This window comes from Dermacentor albipictus, chromosome 5 (assembly GCF_038994185.2).
Source record: "Dermacentor albipictus isolate Rhodes 1998 colony chromosome 5, USDA_Dalb.pri_finalv2, whole genome shotgun sequence".
NCBI classification, from domain to species: Eukaryota; Metazoa; Arthropoda; class Arachnida; order Ixodida; family Ixodidae; genus Dermacentor; species Dermacentor albipictus.
The window spans coordinates 162,092,789-162,112,190 of record NC_091825.1 but is presented as its reverse complement, the minus strand read 5'-3'; the positions used below and the strand labels follow the sequence as shown (position 1 = coordinate 162,112,190).

The 19,402-nt window shown below is 44.0% G+C and overlaps 1 protein-coding gene across 3 annotated transcripts in view; it reads right to left on the bottom strand.

Annotated features, from left to right (window-relative positions):
* woc (without children) overlaps positions 1-19,402 on the bottom strand; it is a 120,721-nt gene that overhangs the window by 75,840 nt on the left and 25,479 nt on the right. For all 3 annotated transcript variants that reach the window (XM_065434509.2, XM_065434508.2, XM_065434510.2), the window contains exons 7-10: positions 18,676-18,873; positions 16,480-16,716; positions 11,746-12,040; positions 10,606-10,778 (exon numbers count right to left, since the gene is read on the bottom strand). In XM_065434509.2, coding sequence (XP_065290581.2) covers positions 10,606-10,778; positions 11,746-12,040; positions 16,480-16,716; positions 18,676-18,873 — 903 coding nt within the window. The remainder of the gene's footprint in view (positions 1-10,605; positions 10,779-11,745; positions 12,041-16,479; positions 16,717-18,675; positions 18,874-19,402) is intronic.

The window sequence follows — 19,402 nt, the reverse complement described above, 5'->3', positions numbered from 1 at the left end:
AACATTAAATACACTAAAATTATTGAAGATGCAGACTGGTTGCCAGTTCTTGAAGCTCTAGATCCTGATGTTGCATTAACCAAACTTACCCACATTATTATTACAGTCGACTCTCGTTACAAAGGACCCTGAAAACCCGACAAAAACATCCGTTTTATCCAAAGTCCGTCATATCTGAGACGCCTCACTTCTAAAACTTTCAACATGATGTCAAACAACTTTATTGCAAAGAGTGAGTGACGAACGCCCAAAGTAAAAAACAAACAAAATAAAATCGCAGTTCACCCGAAAGGCGAAGCATCGATTGCAATAGCAAATTAAGCAAGATAAGCGTGACAGCAGCAGCGAGTGAATTGACCTTCATGCTGTCTCTCGCTTCAACGAGAAGTAAACGTCCAAAGCACAGCACACGAAGCTACTGGCACTGGCCGCACTTTGTCCGCATCGCAGATTGCTTTGAAGATAATGACTGTGCGGGCGCATACTTTGTTCACATCGCAGATCACTTTCAAGATATGGCAACCGCAGTGGCATGCACTTTGTCCACATCCCAGATTGCTTTCAAGATACAGCGCCCACGGTGTCATGCGCTTTGTCCACATCGCAGACCACTTTCAAGATACGGCACGCCCGCGATAGCACGCACTTTGTCCACATCTCTGATCGCTTTCAAGATACGGTGCCCACGTTGGCGCGCACTTTGTCCACATTGCAGATCGCTTTAAATATACGGCACCCGCGGTAGCATGCACTTTGTCCACATCACTGATCGCTTTCAAGATACGGTGCCCGCGCTGGCGCGCACTTTGTCCACATTGCACATCGCTTTCAATATACGGCACGCCCGCGATGGTGTGCACTTTGTCCACATTGCACATTGCTTTCAATATACGGCACCCGCGGTAGCATGCACTTTGTCCACATCACTGATAGCTTTCAAGATACGGCACCCGCGGTAGCATGCACTTTGTCCACATCGCTGATCGCTTTCAAGATACGGTGCCCGTGCTGGCGCACACTTTGCCCACATTGCAGATCACTTTCAAGATACGGTGCCCGCACTGGCGTGCATTTTGTCCACATCACAGATCGCTTTCAAGATACGACGCCCACGTGACCACGCCATTAACAGCAGCCACGCCTGTGCTTCGCACGCGAAAGATGCCATGCTTCTGCCCCGCTTTTCTCCCTCCCTCATGTGTAAGATATTGAGCCGCGATCGTCAGCTGACCGTCGCAAGTCAGTTGTCAGCCCTTGTCGACACGGCAAAAGTTCGTTTTATACACCCAATTTTAACAAAAATTGCCACTAATTTCGTCCACTGTAGCCAATAGTCCTTTGTAGCACAGTCCATTAAAAGCGAACTTCGTTGCATTAATAAAATAGGTAGAACAAACCAAGGCTGAGATATCCGTTATATCCAAAAGTCTGTTGCACACGGGTCTGTTGTAATGAGCGTAGACTATACTGCCGTGAGATCATGCACTACCGTCCTGTCCTCATAGCGACGTTATCATGCTCCCCTTTCCCCCTGGATATCAACTTCTCTGTTATGTTGTATAAGAAGGAAGGACAACCTCCACAAAAAAAAAAAAAGCGCCAGCCTTTCAACACCCAGCTTAAAGCACAATGTAAGCATTATTCAAATACTTTATCCACACTTCTTAAAGATGCAAAGCATGCTATTATAAAGATCAAATTCAACAATGCAGTAATAATACTAGAAGAAAATAGCAGTTGGTAAATGAGTTCTTAAGTCTGAGTCACATGAAGTGACAATTACATCGCTATCTATAAAATACTGCAACCATAACATCGCTGAATGGGATAGCTAATGCCTTCAATGATTACTTTTTGGCACATATTACCCTCCTTGACAGTCCTGATTTTTCTCCTTCCTTCACCCGTAAACCACAATCTTTTTTTTCTTCAACCCATAAACCCTGAAGAAATTGAATCCATCATTTGAGGTTCAAAATCAACTGGCCCTGGTCTGGACATCCCTGCAAAACACATCAAATTAATTTGTTCTGGAATCTCACCCATGTTAAATTGCATATTTACCCTCACTTTAGTTCTGGTGTCTTTCCTGACTCAAGGTTGCGAAGATCACACCTGTCTGGAAGAGAGGTGTCAAATCTTTATCTGAAAATTGGCATCCAATTTCTGACCTTCCCTTCCTTGACAAAGTTCTAGATAAATTGATTGGAACAAGACTACACAAGTACTACACTAAATTTAACATACTAACATCAAATCAGTTTGGATTCCCCTCAGGACCTCAGGATTGTCTACTGACGCTGCCATCGCATGTTTCACACATAATATTAAATCTCACATTGGTCATGGTGACATTTCAGCTTCTGTGTTTATAGATTTTTCTAGAGCTTTTGATTATATTGACCATAACATTCTTTTTTTAAAGCTTGAGTGTTACGGTATTGTTGGGCCATCGCTAATACTGCTAAAAGCTTTTTATCTCATAGACGGTAGCTTGTTGTTGTTGACGATTGTTTTTCTAATCCCTCATATATTATTAAATGTGTTCCCCAAGAATCTACTTTAGGACCCCTTTTTTAACATATATTAATGACTTGTCTTCTTGCCTTTCTCACTCTGAGTGTATTTTATATGCAGATGATACCACCATCATTGCTCACAGCCCTGACCTTAATGTTTTAATTTCGAATTTACAAGCATATTAAATTCTCTTGTGCAGTGGTGAGCAGCAAACTGGCTATTAATTAGCCTTTAGAAATCATCTTTTTGTCTTTTCATCAACAACCAGGCTCTTACTTCATTTGATCATGTTACTTTTCTCAGAGTCATTGTTGACACCCATCTTCGGTTTCATAAACACATTTCATCAGTATGCATTAGAATATCTCTTGGCATATGTGCCGTCCTCAAAACCAGATTCTACTTCCGTCTCTATGTACTTACAACACTACATTATGCCTTTACATACAGCCACATAAACTACTGTATCTCATCATGGGGTCATACATACTCCATTCACCTCTCCCCATTAATCAAACTCCAGAAACAAGCAGTTTGCATTATTAAAATCGCCCCACGGTTTTCACCTTCCTTACCCATTTTTGTTGATTTTAATATTTTGCCTTTGTCCTGTCTTTATTTTTATAACATAGGCATTAAATTCTTTAAAATTTATAACCATGGCTTCACTTTAGACATTTTCCCACAAAATGCACTCTTCCATACTAATTGTACTGGCTTTGCTACCCAGCATAACTTGCTCTTGCCTAGTATGCGTACTAATTATGGTAGATCCACATCGCTCTTTTTTTCAGAACATTTTGGAACAGTTTACACACTCATGTGAAATCTGTATCTTCCCTACAAATATTTAAGAAAAACCTGAAACAATTTCCGTTTTTAAACGATAAATAATCCATATACCAGTGAATGTTATTGATGCACTTATATATGTATTTTTCTTTTGTAATGTACATACTCTCTTTCGTTTCCTTTGCTTTCTTACATTGTAGTTTTACTCGCTTTACTTGCACAGGAGGTTCCGGGACCTCCTTCTGTATATGCACAACTATGTATCATTCCTAATATATGTAATAAACTTGAATTGAACTAAATTGAAGGCATCACTTAATGTGCTAGCTGTTGCAAGGTGTGCCAAGGAGAGAAGGACCTTACAATGTAACTGCTTATTTTAAGCTTACTTTCATTGTTACGGGATTTAAGATTTGCTGAAGCAAAGCAAGCAGCAGGACTTTTGTAATACAATTCATTTTTTCTTGTGCCCATTACCAAAGTAATTAATGCTGTCATTGCGTTAAGTGTGGAAAACTATTTGAGATAGCAACGTTGTGCACCGCACCGGCTCTTGTGTGTGTCCCCATAGTCAGTGATGCCTGTATTTTGAGCACTTAGTTACAGATTACATGGACCATGAGCTTGTGCCCATTTTGTGAAATGCTGTACTTTTGCAGCGACAACAATGGAGTCCTACGGATATCCTATGGACATCCACTACGAGGACATCGATATCACAGGGATGCGTCAAATACATCCTGCGAACGTCCCACACATGACCATTTGGCCACACTTTCTGTTTCCTGCAAACATCTGTTACATGTCCGCGAGGGACATTATGTGGAAGTGTTGCGTACATTTTACGGACGTATGCCAGGGCCTTTTGCACATGTTCGCCATAATGTAAATCACGGTCACATAACACATTGTGTAATAGATGCAATGGGCAGAGCACCCATGCACCAAGAACAGATAAATTATGTACACATGTTACGCATGCACGCACATGTGCAGAAGTGTGGCACACTCCTCATTCTTCAAAGCCTCCTGCCAAGCGCAATTGCCTTATTGAACTAATTGAAGTTTTCAAAGAAAATTGCATCAGAAAATTCCTAGTATGATGTAAACACGAGCTGCAGACCTGATAGCTTTGGATTGTAATTTGAACGTGCGAGAAAACATAATTCTGTTACGAGGAAACTCATGAGACATAGCTTCAAATGGAAGACAAATACTCCTGTGCATGTATAAAAAAGGTCCATATGGGATATAACCTAGGGACGTTCATTGTAGAATATCAGGAACAGGTCCATGTAAGATATCCTTAGGACATTCGCAATAGGATATCCGAGACTGCATCCAGCAGATATCCTATTTGTATCCAAAATGGTGCATGGACATTGGGACATGATTTGTACGGCCTACGGATGAAGTGTTTTCACTAGGCCATGAACCCTTTGACGGTCAATGACGTAGATATACGGCGCCGTCTTTCGTTTAAAAAGCAAGCCAATTTCCTAACTTTTTCTTTTCTGTCATGTGCTGCCACTATGTGGGGATACAGAGAAATTTTTTCGCACACCTCCCTCTCTCGGGTTGCTATTTTGCTCCCGCGCGTCTATATACTACCGCTGGCGCATTGGCATGCACACGGGCGGGCGGCTGTTTGGATTTTGCTTCGCGGGCGGTTTCGGCTTTTTGCGCCTGCGAAACTGATGTCTAACTCGTTCCTAATAGCACAAAGGGCGACCACTTGTTTCTCGCTCATTTAGTGCTCACAGGGGTGCGCATAGGAAGGATGCCGCCGTGCATGCGTTTCCGTTTCTTTTATTTATTTTTTTTCAAACTCGCGAAAACTAATTGCCCCAGCTGGTTGGCGATGAGACAAAGATTAGCGAAAGTTTGTCACACGTGTTGCTTTTTTTTGATGGGCACACAACTAAACAGTTTTCTTTTCTTAAGTGCGCGCACCTATGCAGTTCGATTACGCTATGGATGTACGTATTAGTGTAAGAGGAGGAACATTTGAGGCTTGCGAAATATTCTCGTGTGCGGATTTTCAAAGCCTTGAACTATGTGCATAAAAATGCATCAAATTTTTAATTCTGATAAGTTTATTTCCTTTTTATTGTTGTTATTCATGAATGAAGAGTGCATGGGCGCGATCAGAGATATTTTGTTCGATACGCGTTCTGTTCGGTTGCTGCAACGTCACTAAGTGGCAGTATGCAAAATTTGTGACAACGGGGCAGAGAGAGCAGCCAATCAGGAAGCAGTGACCTCCCCGGAAATTTACTTCCGTCGTTTGTCGTCTGCTTGCAGACAGTATACTACAAAACGAAATGTTTCTTGTCTTCCAAATGAATGAAATCGTTATCTAAAAAAATGTATTTTTTCTTCTCAAGCCCAAACACGTCTTCAAATAGTAGTACAGTAAAACCTCATTAAACCGTACCCGCTTAAACAGTAGTTTCGTTTTAAAAGCAGTAAAGTCAAATCCCTGACTCAGCGGCCATTGAACATGATGTGTTTTGTATCCGCTCAACCCGTCCAGCTTATTGCGTACGTATCGGTTAACACATAGTGTTTCCACTTTACGTAGTGCAAACACGGCGGTGCGTCGTCTCCATCGGGCGGCCCGGCAGAACAAGCCTCAGAGATCGGAACGGCCTCCAAGCACCCTGTGCGTTCGTGCTCTGAAGCCACATCATTTCGGCGGTGTGCCAGAGAGCATTGTGGCGTCGGGCAAGTGAGGACTCGCGTCATGCCGAAGCTCGGATAAAAAAGATGCTGGATGCTCAGCATAGAAAAAAAATTAGACATCATTCGTGCTATCGAACATGACACGAGACAGCACTGGCACACGACAGGTATCTGCTTTGAGTACAGTGCATGGCATTCGGAATGCGAAGAAGTTGCTCCGCAGTGCTGCTGTGACCGTGAAGAGATGTCGGCTACGCGTTTTGACTTTTCACCATTGTTGCCTCTGTTGTTACCAAAGTGTCGGCTAGCAACAGTGATGAGGACAACACGGAAAGTGGCAGCACGGGCGATTCAGGCCCGACAGTGGCAGAAGCTGGACCAGCCTCATAAATGCAATCGTCGAGGCGAGAACAGCAGCCCGCAATGAAAAAGGCGCCCACCGACTTCTGTAGCGCTACCGTGCGCGTGCACGGAGAATATGTAATGCCAACGAGGAATCTGCCATGCGAGTGTTTGCCGAGAAGAGGGGGGCTGGCTGAAAAGCTCAGCTTCAGCAAGCTTGAGGCTGCTGTCGTTGCTGCTAGGCCGCCATGCAGTGGCGTAGCTAGGTCGTCTGGCACCCGGGGCCCATAGGTCTACTGTCAGCACCCCCCCCCCCCCTCATGGCTTTAGCCGGCGGAAAAAGGGGGGGGTCTTCAGACATATATGACACCCCCTCCACTGGCCCTTGCACCCGGGGCCCACGGCCTCCCCCCCTCCCCCTCTTGCTACGCCACTGCAGCCATGGCATCACACAAAAATAACATTTTTGTCGCATGAAGTGAATAAATACTGCATGTTTTTTCCCCTTTCATCGCACTCTCTCCGAGTTCAGTTTTTGACATGTAAGTGGTCGATCTCATGCTATTTCGGTTAAACAGTACTACCGTTTAGTACGTACTTTTTCTGAGCTCCAGTCAACTATGCTTTAACGAGGTTTCACTGTACGTGCGACTACTGCAATTTATAACTATTAGTTTCTTTGCGTCGTCCCTAGGTGGTGTCGCGCACAGCGAGAAGAAAAAAGAAAAAGAAATGACGGGAAGAGTGGCGCACTTTTCAAGAGGCAGTGACAACATTCCAGTGGCTCGCTGGCACCGATGATGGGGTCGATTTCGCTGTACAACCAACGAATTATTTGTTTCGAGAAACAAAAACGACGCCGGAATTCCCTTTTTGCCATTTCTTCAAACGCAACAACCTAAGTTCCCAACGGTAGCGCCATTTTCTCGAATTAAACTATGGATTGGATACAAACATGCCCTGCCGCAGCCGCTGGTTGAATCCAATCCAATCCACCAGACCCGCCATGCGAAGCCGTATGATCGCTCCAAACTTCCCAGCTCCCGTCGGGTTCGGTGCCTAGCAGACGAAATGCTCGGTGGGAGGATGACTGACAGGAGCGTGTCGTCATTTCGACGTCACCAAAAACGTGGCCGCGCCCCGCGGCTGGCGACGTCGGCGCGGAGTAGGCCAATCACGCGCGCCGGTAAGCGAACGAACGCACCGAACAACCATCTCCGATCGCACCCCATTAATACGAACGCAAAATATTTTTTTTCTCACTTCACGGTCACCCTAGAAAAATTACGGTAATTTTTTTTCGAAATAAGCCCCTAAGAAGAATCAGAATTTGCAATAAAGGAAATCGACCCTGGGTGATCGCATATGGCGAAAAAAATCGACCCTCAAAGGGTTAGACCGCCCACCAAAGCATGGTCATAAATACAAGAATGAACTGCTTTGCCATTTCAGCAAAGCTGCCATGTTGCTTCCGGGATAATTCTTGTGCTAGTCCTCTCCTCCTGCGCATTCGTGTTTACTTTGGGGGCACGACATGACTGATTTCTACAGCTGAATTTCAGTGACTTTTCCAGAATAAATGGCTTCTGTGGGTGTATGTGACTTCTTCAATCCGTGAGCATTCCTGTTCGTGTCAGGAGCAACAAGTCTGGCTGTTCGACATTACTCATTAACACAGTTTCTGTTTTCATCCCAGGCGTCACCTATAATGCACTGTTGAAAGGAGAGAATGAACGTGCTACGTAACAGCTTAAATTACACTTTTGAACTTGCGAGGACTAGCTATGTATAATTCCCCTGTCCTGTGGTCACTCGATTGCAATTATGTACGATCCGAATCTATTCACTTGTGCTCGTATAGATTGTCATCTGCACCCTCAAGCTCTGTGAGTTAAACAAACTCGATCCTGATTGCCGAACGTATAGTAGTGATAATTTTCTCTTGTGCTGAAAAGTTAATCTGGATGGGACTCAATTATGATCAAAAGTGCCCGTGTTCTTCACAGCGTGGCTAGGTTTCAGCAGGAGGACAGACGTGCTAAAGTAATTTCACAAACCGCTTTTGGATCTGTGGCAAAAAACAAGAATTTTGTTTTCTGATCGTAAGTAGAGAATATAGACCAACTAAACAATGCGCTTCGGGCAAAAATCGGAACAAAATCTCCTGCGCTCACCAAGCATATAGGTGCATAGCAGTGGATGCAAACATTTCGTTGGCCGCTTTTCAATAGTGGTCGATTGCAGCGCCGCCGCTACTGGCGACGTCGCCAGAGCCATGCGGAGAGTGCTGCCCGCTGCGTTGCCCGTTCTAGTACACTGTACTGGCAGCCTGCTGTAAAAGCGACTTGGTGCAGCCCTTCGACCTGAGGACCTGATGGCTGGGAATGGTCAATTAATGTTTTTATTCGATTAACGATTAATCATTTATCATTTTAGCCTTTAACTGTTTAATCGCTTTCAATTCAGTGTTTTTCATCAATTCATTGACTAATCAAAATTTTTGCCAGGCACCTTAAAGAGGTTGAAACACAGTTATCTACTTTTGCAGGACCCTATCTTAAGTTTGAGAGGTGTCATCATCATCATCATCAGCCTGGTTACGCCCAATGCAGGGCAAAGGCCTCTCCCATACTTCTCCAACTACCCCGGCCATGTACTAATTGTGGCCATGTTGTCCCTGCAAACTTCTTAATCTCATCCGCCCACCTAACTTTCTGCCGCCCTCTGCTACGCTTCTCTTCCCTTGGAATCCACTTCGTCACCCTTAATGACCATCGGTTATCTTCCCTCCTCATCACGTGTCCTGCCCATGCCCATTTCTTTTTCTTGATTTCAACTAAGATATCACTAACTCGCGTTTGTTCCCTCACCCAACCTGCTCTTTTCTTATCCCTTAACGTAACACCTATCATTCTTCTTTCCATAGCTCGTTGCGTCATCCTCAATTTAAGTAGAACCCTTTTTGTAAGCCTCCAGGTTTCTGCCCCGTACGTGAGTACTGGTAAGACACAGCTTTTATAAACTTTTCTCTTGAGGGATAATGGCAACCTGCTGTTCATGATCTGAGAATGCCTGCCAAACGCACTCCAGCCCATTCTTATTTTTCTGATTATTTCAGTCTCATGATCCGGATCCACAGTCACTACCTAAGTAGATGTATTCCCTTACCACTACCAGTGCCTCACTACCTATCGTAAACTGCTGTTTTCTTCCGAGACTGTTAAACATTACTTTCGTTTTCTGCAGATTAATTTTTAGACCCACCCTTCAGCTTTGGCGAAAATAATACCACGCATAACTAACCACTCATCTACCACCAAAGTTGCTCATACCTTGTCTTTCATTCTTTACAAAGTTATTCCTCAGAATTTTGAAAATGGCAGCCCACAAACAAATGTAATGAAAGAAAAACGCTGACAGCTCATATCTTTTATGTTAGCTCTTCTCAGACTGAACTATTATAAGTGCAAAACAATAACAGGAGATAAACCCACGCAAAAGGCCACATTTCTACCAGAAGGATTGCCTTCATGCATACCATTCGACATCAGCATTTCCTGGTAAACGTTACGATTACATAAGCTGCAGTTGCCAGAAAGCATGAAAAGTAGTCGGGGGTCTTTGAATGCTATCGTGTTCCACTCTTAAAGGCGAAGCTTAAGCGTCCTTAAAATTTTTCATTTCTCTCTTGCGGGTTTACATGTCTTTAGAGCAAATGGTGGGCATTATTCAAATCTGTACTAGTGAAGGTACCCCCCCCCCCCAAGAAATATATATCCTGGGTATGTGCCTGACCAGAGGCCTGAATGTGATGACATTTTTTTCTTTAATAACATCTGCAGCTGCAAGATCTGTGATCAAGGATCGACCGTACAGCAGGCAACTTCAGGCTGACCCTAAAAGGCATAATGCCATGCACCGATTATCCATTTAAAGAAATGAGATTCTGCGATACTGCTTTAATTTTTTGATCCGATACACTGCACATACCCAGCTGACTTATACATTATCCATACACCTAGACCTGAGGCTTGGGGAGGGGGTTCCTCAGCACTTCTATGAAGGCTGGCAAAAGTGCTCCTCTGCACAAAATCTGAGAGCAAACGAGCTCGCAGTTTAGCCAAAAGAGTCAAGTACACCAGGCCTACCTATTTATACAATACAGTCAGTATACTGTGTCATACATATAGACAGAAAAACTCTCTCTTCCAATGTAACTTGGTACAAAATGAATGCAGGGGTTCATTAATTCAAGAAGTGTCCCACCTTTGGCATAGCCGTAAGAGCAGGTGGTGTCCGTACTGCATTTGCTGCCGAAGTGCTAATCTCGGAAGCTGCCTGCATAGAAGTGGGGACGACTGGCACCGGGGCCAGTGAACGTATGTTGGTAATCACAGGCGTGGTCGTGCTGCCTGTCTCAGTGGTAGTCTGGCTCTTGCCTGCAACAATACAATTGTCTCACATTGCTGCACAGTGGTATGCTAAAGACAAAACATGACCAACGAGCATCCTGGTGGACATCTGGCAGCCAAAACGCAGCTCAAACGCTGTCCAAATCGGCAGACCATGGATGCCTCCATGCGTATTACCCTAGCAGCTAGTATTGCCACAAACATACTGAACTAGAATGTACAAGTCAATCCCCCCACTCTTATTTAGTCTGTTGACAAGAGCTGTAGAAACACAAACAATTATAGTTTAGAAAGGAGACTTGTCCTCATCAGGCAAGTTCCCTTGCAGGTCACAGTAATATATTTAGTTACATTATAGCTGCATTTGCACAATTTTCACTGCTCAGATTTATTTGAGTGTTGTGGCAATGTTGAGGGTGCTGGCTGCAACGTTTGTGTCATGGTGCGTTAGTGATGTTCATTGTTGATGCCAAGAGAATACATTATTTTTACAGGGTAAATGACCGCTTGTTATTTTTCTCTGAATGCATCGTTTACAGCACAGCTTGCCTCAAACGCCTCTTAAGATTTTTATAGAGCTCTGCACAACTTCGTAGACTCAGCAAGTTATTGACAAAACCACCATTGCAGCTATATATTTAACAGCACCTACTTCGCATCATCATGTAAATAGACTAGGCTTTTGAAATGTCCCTGTGATGTGGCATTAAACTTTAGACAATTCAAAGAAAAATCATTTTGAAATGTCTAAAGAATTGGTGTGAGTTGACAGTAATGACCATGAACACTGGACCTCAATAAAGCTAAAGAGTGAAAACAAAAGCAAATGAAAATTGTGTGCTTAAAAATGCTCCTTTAGTGGTTCCTAGTACCTCTGCACCTTCTTCTGAGCCAATTCAAACTAACATAAAGGTAAAAAGCTGTGAATTTCTGAAGAACTACACATTTTCTATGAACAAGCAGATTCCAGCAAGAGCCAGTATGCACTGCTCACCTACTGTGGGTTGGGCAACAGTGGGCGATGTGGTGGTCAGTAGAGGCAGGTTCTTGAACTGGTTTTGGAATGTGATGACGCATTTGTAGCAGCAGAAGTTGCGTATGGAAGCGTCACTCATGGTGAGGTGGTACTGAGCAGGCAACATCTTGAAACAAAAGTCGCAGCGAATGATGCGTGATGACGATGCATTCTGGTTCACACGAAACAGATTCACACAGTTCAGTGAGCAGAAGAGGTGACTGGTTGTGGCCGACTCCACTCGCTCGATCATGTCAAAGTTGTACTTCTTCACCTGTGAGATGACGACAGAGAGACCTCTCACCACATGCACTACACTTGCATAACACCTAATGAATAACACAATGACACCTCCATGTGCTGGGTGCACAACTGTACATGCCAAGAAAATGGCTATAAGTGAGAAGTACTAATGAAGACAACTTCTGTAACACACCACAAACACCTTAAGACACGTCTGATTGGACCTGTACTCTAAAATTAATGATGTGTTAGTCAAAAGAGTTACGAAACAGATGAAGACACGTCTGATTGGACCTGTACTCTAAAATTAATGATGTGTTAGTCAAAAGAGTTACGAAACAGATGACTGCATGCTTGCAGTGGCATTGTGTATCATTGTACCCTATACAGCAAGGTCAACATTACTGTTGGTTGCCATGTAAATGGGGGCTCAAAACTCTAAAGTAGCTGCCTATGCAGCTTTTGTTTAAATAAAGAGTGTTCTCGTATAAAGGCAAACCACACAGCATGCTGTAATGTAGTGGGTTCTCTCCTTGTTTTTGAGTAATGACTTGCATTAGGCAGATTTCTTAAGTGGCCTGCTGTTGCCCAAACAACATTCACGTGAAATAGCTGATATCACTTTCGCACCTCAAGCATCTGTGATAGTTAAGGATAAAAAACATTTCTGGACACATCAAAACTAGATGGAAAATTCAAGATCATAAGTTTGTTCTACTGCTCTTTAATGATGATTAAGATGCAATGAAAGTGTATAACTGTATTTTGAACAGACAGAATTGAGTGGCCCCTGAAGGCAATAAGATTACTATTGTGGAGCAATGGTAACAAAACCTGGTAGTGCACAGTCTTTTACCCATTCATTTTTGCACAAGCTGCAAACGAGGATACTTTCATGCCCACCCTAGAACATTGTGCAGTGGCAAAGTTGGACAGCCAGAGTCACCAAACGCAATTTTTTTAGAAATATAACGACAATGTTATACACAATTGCTTTACTTGGTGTAAAGCTTTACTTCTGGGCTTTCCATCATTCCAGGACTGCTGTCTTGTATACTGCTAGTGCGGAATGCACCCTGGGCACACCCATGCCACTGAATGCTACTGAATGCACCTATGCCAGTCGAAACACAAAAATTTTGACTAGAAACGAGTTTATGAGCACCTTGACGATGACACAAAAAATGCACATTGTGTCGAGTGTCATCGTGCCGTGTCATTGTGATAAAATCAAATGTCACAATGTTGTAGTGAACTTGGCCCCGTGACACACTATCCTACTGTAACCATAGTGGCAACCTAGCATGGACAGACCGTGATGATGAACATCCCTTGCCTATGGCATAGGATGCCATAGGCAAGGCACCACTTGATGGTGACCGCTAGCAGTATGTGCGGTACGCATGGAAGCGTAACTCTCAACATGATCTTGACTGCACATGACAGTGATTGGAATTCCCAATTAGTGTTGAAATTATCGTCGAATCTCGATAATTCGAACTCAAAGGGACCAGAAAATTTGTTTGAATGAAAAAGAGGACCTTTCTTGAAGTACTTGTGCACCATAGCACAATGCACAAAGGATGCGAGTCGTGAAATATCGCAGCGCATAAGCACAGAGCGAGCGATGACCATGAAACTGCCTGTGCCAGTCGACGCTTGCTTCCCGATAATGGCAGAAAACGAAACTTCAGAGAGGGGGCTAAGCCGGCGCGGAGGCACGCGCGTACGGGGACCATCAAAGGTGAGGGAGTTAAAAGGCAGGTCAAGGGGAGCGCAGCTGGGTGAAGGGGTGGGAAAGAAGCGGATTCGCTTTCCTGCCAGCTTGATGGATAGCGCCATTTACCCCAGCCACACTAAGCACCCTTACTGCCACCTAAGACTGTCACAGTGGAGTGACCAAAGCGAGACTGGGCCTCCGCCGCTGCTGCCCTCTGTGTGTTCGCATGTTTTTTCCTTCGTCTGCTGACAGATCAGCGCTGCATTTACGTTCTTCGTCCTGCATTTTTAACACATCATGTCTTATGAAGATGGCAAAGTCGTTGCCGCTGATCATAATCATGTTGGTGTGATCCCTTCTGTTGCGGCGTTGCCGCATGCAAGAAATAAGGATGATGAGGTGTTGGGTGTTGCCTTTACATCCTGTCCATCTTGTTGTACAGAATCGGATGTGGCACGCTGTCTCTGACAACCTTTCCATCAGAACATATCAGTTTAGACTCAACATTGTAAAAAAAAGTTGCAGTTTCGCTCGAAAAGCAAAGCATTGACTGCCCTAACAATTTAGTGGACAGCTTACAGAGCTAGGATAGTAGTTTTATCGTCCATATAAACTTGTAAACATAGGCATACGAACTAAATTAACAAACAGTGGTGTCACGCGTGCAGAAGCAAACATGAACGCATCTCACTCGATGACCGTGGAAACTTGCCGTTGAAATGCTGGCATGAGGAAATGCGGCAGCAGCAGCAAGTGAAGTGGCATTCATGCTGTCTATCGCTTTAGCGAAAAGCGAGCGCTGAGAACACACAGCATGCACAAAGCTACAAGCCACCGATGCACTTAGACTGCCCCCAACGTAGATGGCTCTCAAGATACTGTCTCACAACAGCGCACAGCTGTCACATGCAGTCAGTTGCAGCCGGAGTAGAGCACCCCCACACACACACACACTTTCCCCCCGGTTCCTCGCAACGTTGGATGCCTCGTGCATGATAGGAGACAGCACGCTTCCTCCCCGCTCCGTCTCTTTCGCGTGGGCGAGATTGATCCGCAATGGCTGGCTCCCCTCGCATATACAGTGTAGGGCCCACGGTGACGGTGTAATCCCCCTTGGACTTTATACGGAACCATGCGCACGGCGTTGAGGGTCTCTTAAGTTTTTTCTCTGTAGAGGGGCCAGAGTAATGCTGATGAGGGGGGCACCACCTCGTGATTTGGCACCCAGCTGAGAACATTGTCAGAGTGTTGAACATTCAAATTAACCGTTGCAAATGCTTGCGCATTCGAATTACCGGGCATTTTCGCGCATTGGAATACACAGAACTTTGACGGGACCGCAACGTCTGTTCGAATAAACCATAAGTTCGAATTAAGCGAGCTTGAATTAACAAGATTTGACTGCATTCATAAATGCTTACTGGCAAGAGCCTACAATGCAGGACTGTTCTAGGAGCCTGTGATACAGGTCCTAATAAACATCAATGCAACAGAATAAATTTCGTAGTAGTGCTAGCTGTTCAACAGTACCAAAAAATGGATTTGTAGGTTGCAACTTCTGTGGCTAAATGATTGTGCTACAATTCATTAAATACTGCAGGCTACTCAGAGCTCAACTGAACCCTAGCATCAAAGAATAATCCTGTCTGGATTTGTGCAGCTTAGATGTAGTGGCATTACAACTTTTCAAATGTGATTTGCTGTTGCATACAAGACAAAATCCTGTACTGACAGGGAATGCCACCAGACGTTTATGTTGAAAGTGTTTTAACCCTTTGAGGGTCAATGACGTAAATATACGGCGCCGCGAACAAGTCCAAAAATGGTCGATGCCGTACATTTACAGCACCGTCTGTACGTTTAAAAAGTGCGCCAATTTCATAACTTTTTCTTTTCTGTCATGTGCTGCCACTATGTGAGAATACAGGGAATTTTTTTCTCGTGCATCCCTCTCTCGGTTGTCATTGCATGGTTTGTTTTAGCACTAGTTTGCTCCTGCGTGTCTGAACCTGAACCGCCGCTCGTGTGCAGGCGAGCGGCGGTTCAGGTTTTGTTCTGCGGGCGGTTTCCGCTTCTTGCACTTGCAAAACTGATGGCTATCTCGTTACTAATCGCTCAAAGGGCAACTGCCTCTTTCTCGCTTGTTTAGTGCTCACAGCGGTGCGCATAGGATGGATGCCGCCATGCATGCACTTTCGTTGCTTTTATTTTTGACACTCGCGAAAACACCTCTGGTTGGCGATAAGATGAAGATTAGCGGAAGTCTGTCACACGTGCTTTTTTGACGGGCACACAACCACACAATTTTCATGAGTGCGCGCACCTACGCAGTTCGATTGCGCTATGGATGCACATATTCGATATTAATGTACGAGCAGGAAAATTTGAGTCTTGCGAAATATTCTCGCGTGCACACATTCAAGGCCTTGAACTATGTGTATAACAATGCCTCAAATTTTTAATTCTTATAAGTTTATTTCTTTTTATTGTTGTTATTCATAAATGAAGAGTACATATATACCAACGCAAAATATATTTTTTTCACTTTACGGCCACCGTAGAAAAATTGCAGTAAATTTTTTTAGAAATAGGTCCCTAAGAAGAATTGGAATCTGCAATAAAAAAAGTCGACCCTGGGCGGTCGCATATGGCAAAAAAAAATCGACCCTCAAAGGGTTAATAAGCACACCATGGATGGAAATTTTGTAAGACAAGTAGAGTACAGAAGCTGTGACAGCCTTGAAACTCACCTTGCACCACGCACAGGGTACTATCTTCCTGTGAGACAGCACAAACAGGTTCACACAGGCTTTAGTGCAGAACTGCAGGCAGATGTTGTCATAGTACAGAGAACTGGACTTGTCGTCTGTGTTGTCATACAACTTATGGCAGTTTTCACAAACAACCATCTTGATTTTATTTGCATAACGAAACTTTGACACACAGGCATCACTGCACAGACGATGGGATGCATCACTGTAGTCCACCTGCAAGCAAGTGGACAATATTCTATAAGACAGTCCCTCCACTGACTTTTGTTTATGGAAACAAAATACAGCCTACACACGTTACAATGGACCCACGTACAACAGACTTTTGGATATATCGAACCATATGTCAACCTTAGTTTGCTCTACCTATCTTATTAATGCAACGAAGTTCGCATTTAACAGACCGCACTCCAATGGACTATCGGCTACAGTGGACGAAATTAGTGACAATTTTCGCCAAAATTGGGAGATAAAACTGACTCTTGGTGTGTCTACACGGGCTGACAACTGACTTGCGAGGGCCAGCTGACGATCGCGGCTCAATATTGCATGCGTGAGGGAGGAAGGCGGGGCAGCAGCGCGCTGTCTTCTTTCGCACATGACACACATCAAGGGGGGGGGGGGAGCGAGGGAGAGGGGGCGATTTTACTCCGGCAGCTGCTGCTTATGGCACGGCTGCGCATACGCCATATCTTGAAAGCGATCTGCGATGTGGCCAAAGTATGCCCAGTGCCGGTAGCTTTGTATGCGCCGTGCTTTCGACGTCTAGTTCACGTTGAAGCGAGCGACAGCATGAAGGTCAATTCGCTCGCTGCTTCTACTGCGCTTCCTCCCTCCAATGTATTCACAGCAACTTTCCGTGACACCGTGCTTGTTGATTTAGTTAGTAAGCGAATGTTTACAACCTATAAGGCCAATAAAACTACTATCCTTACTTCACATAGCTGTCTACTAAATTACTATCGCAATCAATGCTTCACCTCTCGGGTGAAAGTGCAACTTTTTTTACTTATTTTTTACTTTAGATGTTCGTCACATGCTCTTTACAATAGCTTTGTTACACATAGTGACCAATGTTTCGGAAGTGAGGGGTTTCTGATATTACGGATTTCGGATAAAACGCACAGTTTTTTTCCGGATTATCAGGGTCCGTTGTAATGAGAGTCCACTGTATATCACAATGCAATAATTTCAGCCTGAACTTACATAGGAAAGCTGCTGAATCCTAATGCAGCACCTGATAATGAAAGCAGTTCACCGAACTGACTGTATGTCATAGGCAATGCAGGACGGGTAGGTGTGTAAAGCAGAAGGAAGAGGTTCGAAAGTCATAGACAGAATATGACACAAGTTAAATGCTCTTTTGGTGGGTTTCATATGTGTGTGCTTTGCAACGTATATGAAGTGATATATTGAAACAACAGATGAAGCAACATATGAAACAAGATAATGAGGCAAGATACTTTACAGCCAAAATAGTGCTGGAGGGCATCTTTAAGCACAGCAAGTGACACACCAAAAAAGTGAACAATAAGAAATGCTGGTTTACCTTTACACTGTGTCTCTCTATACAGTATGTTACGTTCAGTGCACTTATGATCCAGCCCACACATCAGAACTGAAACAAGAGCTCAGAATGTGTTCTATGCTGAACCAACCAGGCTCACATCATTAGCGCCTTTTCCAATAATTATTTACAACCTCCAAAATAGCTCTTCACTTATACAGTACATATTCTATCAGGAAAGGTGGCTTCATTCATTATAAAAAAGCTCAAGGCTATGTTTTCAGCCTCAACATTGCAGGCTTCCCTTCAACATATATCTACATATTTGTGATCAATTCCCTAATGAGTTGAACAGTTTCCTTGCAGTCTCCCTTGAAATTGAGGCTGTAAGCTGGACTTAGGGTAAGCAAAAATACTTACAAGGTCTCTTCAAACTTGTCTTAAAGATAGTGTACTGCAATAACGAGCATTCCGCTGGCACAAAGACTATAAAAACTTTGAGACTAGTTTAAGGTGATTAGTATAAAATATACACACAAACTCTCTTCTTCATGTGATGCACAAATGTTAGCCATGACGGCTGTGGGTGAGCATCTTGTCATGTCCCTGCAGCTTTGCAGCTGTTCCACACAGCATTACTAAAAGAAAGACACTTGCAAAGCACCCACCTGGTACTTGGTAGTCGATTCAGTGCTGCATGCCGAGCACTTGTGAGCCACCAGGTTGCCCGCATTGAATGCATTCATACGCTCATACCGCTCGAGGCATTCCTGACTGCAGAAGTCCTTGAAGTGACCTTTCTCTCCGACAGGCGCCAGGAAGCCTTCCGCCTGTTTGGTCAGGTCCTTCTGACACAGGCAGCACACCTGCACATGAATGTTTACGGGGACTGCTGCAGACCAAACACATTGCAGTAAATGAACAGCTTTTTGGACAACAAGGGGACTTACAGAATGTAGAAACAGCCATGCAGTCTAAAGAGAAACACGAAAAGAAAAAAGAACCTCTTCCTTGCTTTTTACATTGCAGATAAGAGGTTTTTTAACAGGGCTAATGTCGTCTTGCACTTGAATCCAGATGAAAGGATGTTACACATTCGCCACCATGGTCGTGAGTGGCATTTATTAATTTTTAATTATTTGTTTTCATACTCTCAGGGCCCGAGGGCATTACAGAGAGAAGTGTTCTAATAATAAATTGTTAATCGCAACTTTGAAGGCAGCAAGGTCTTCGGCTGCAGCAACGGAGGCGGGAAGGCGGTTCCAGTCACTGCTTGTTTGCGGCAAAAAAGAGGCACGGCAAGTGTTAGTGCAGCATAACAGAATTTTAACCTTGAGTTTATGATCGATTCATGAGAAGACGCAATCTGGGGGAAGGAAAAGATAATTTTTAAGT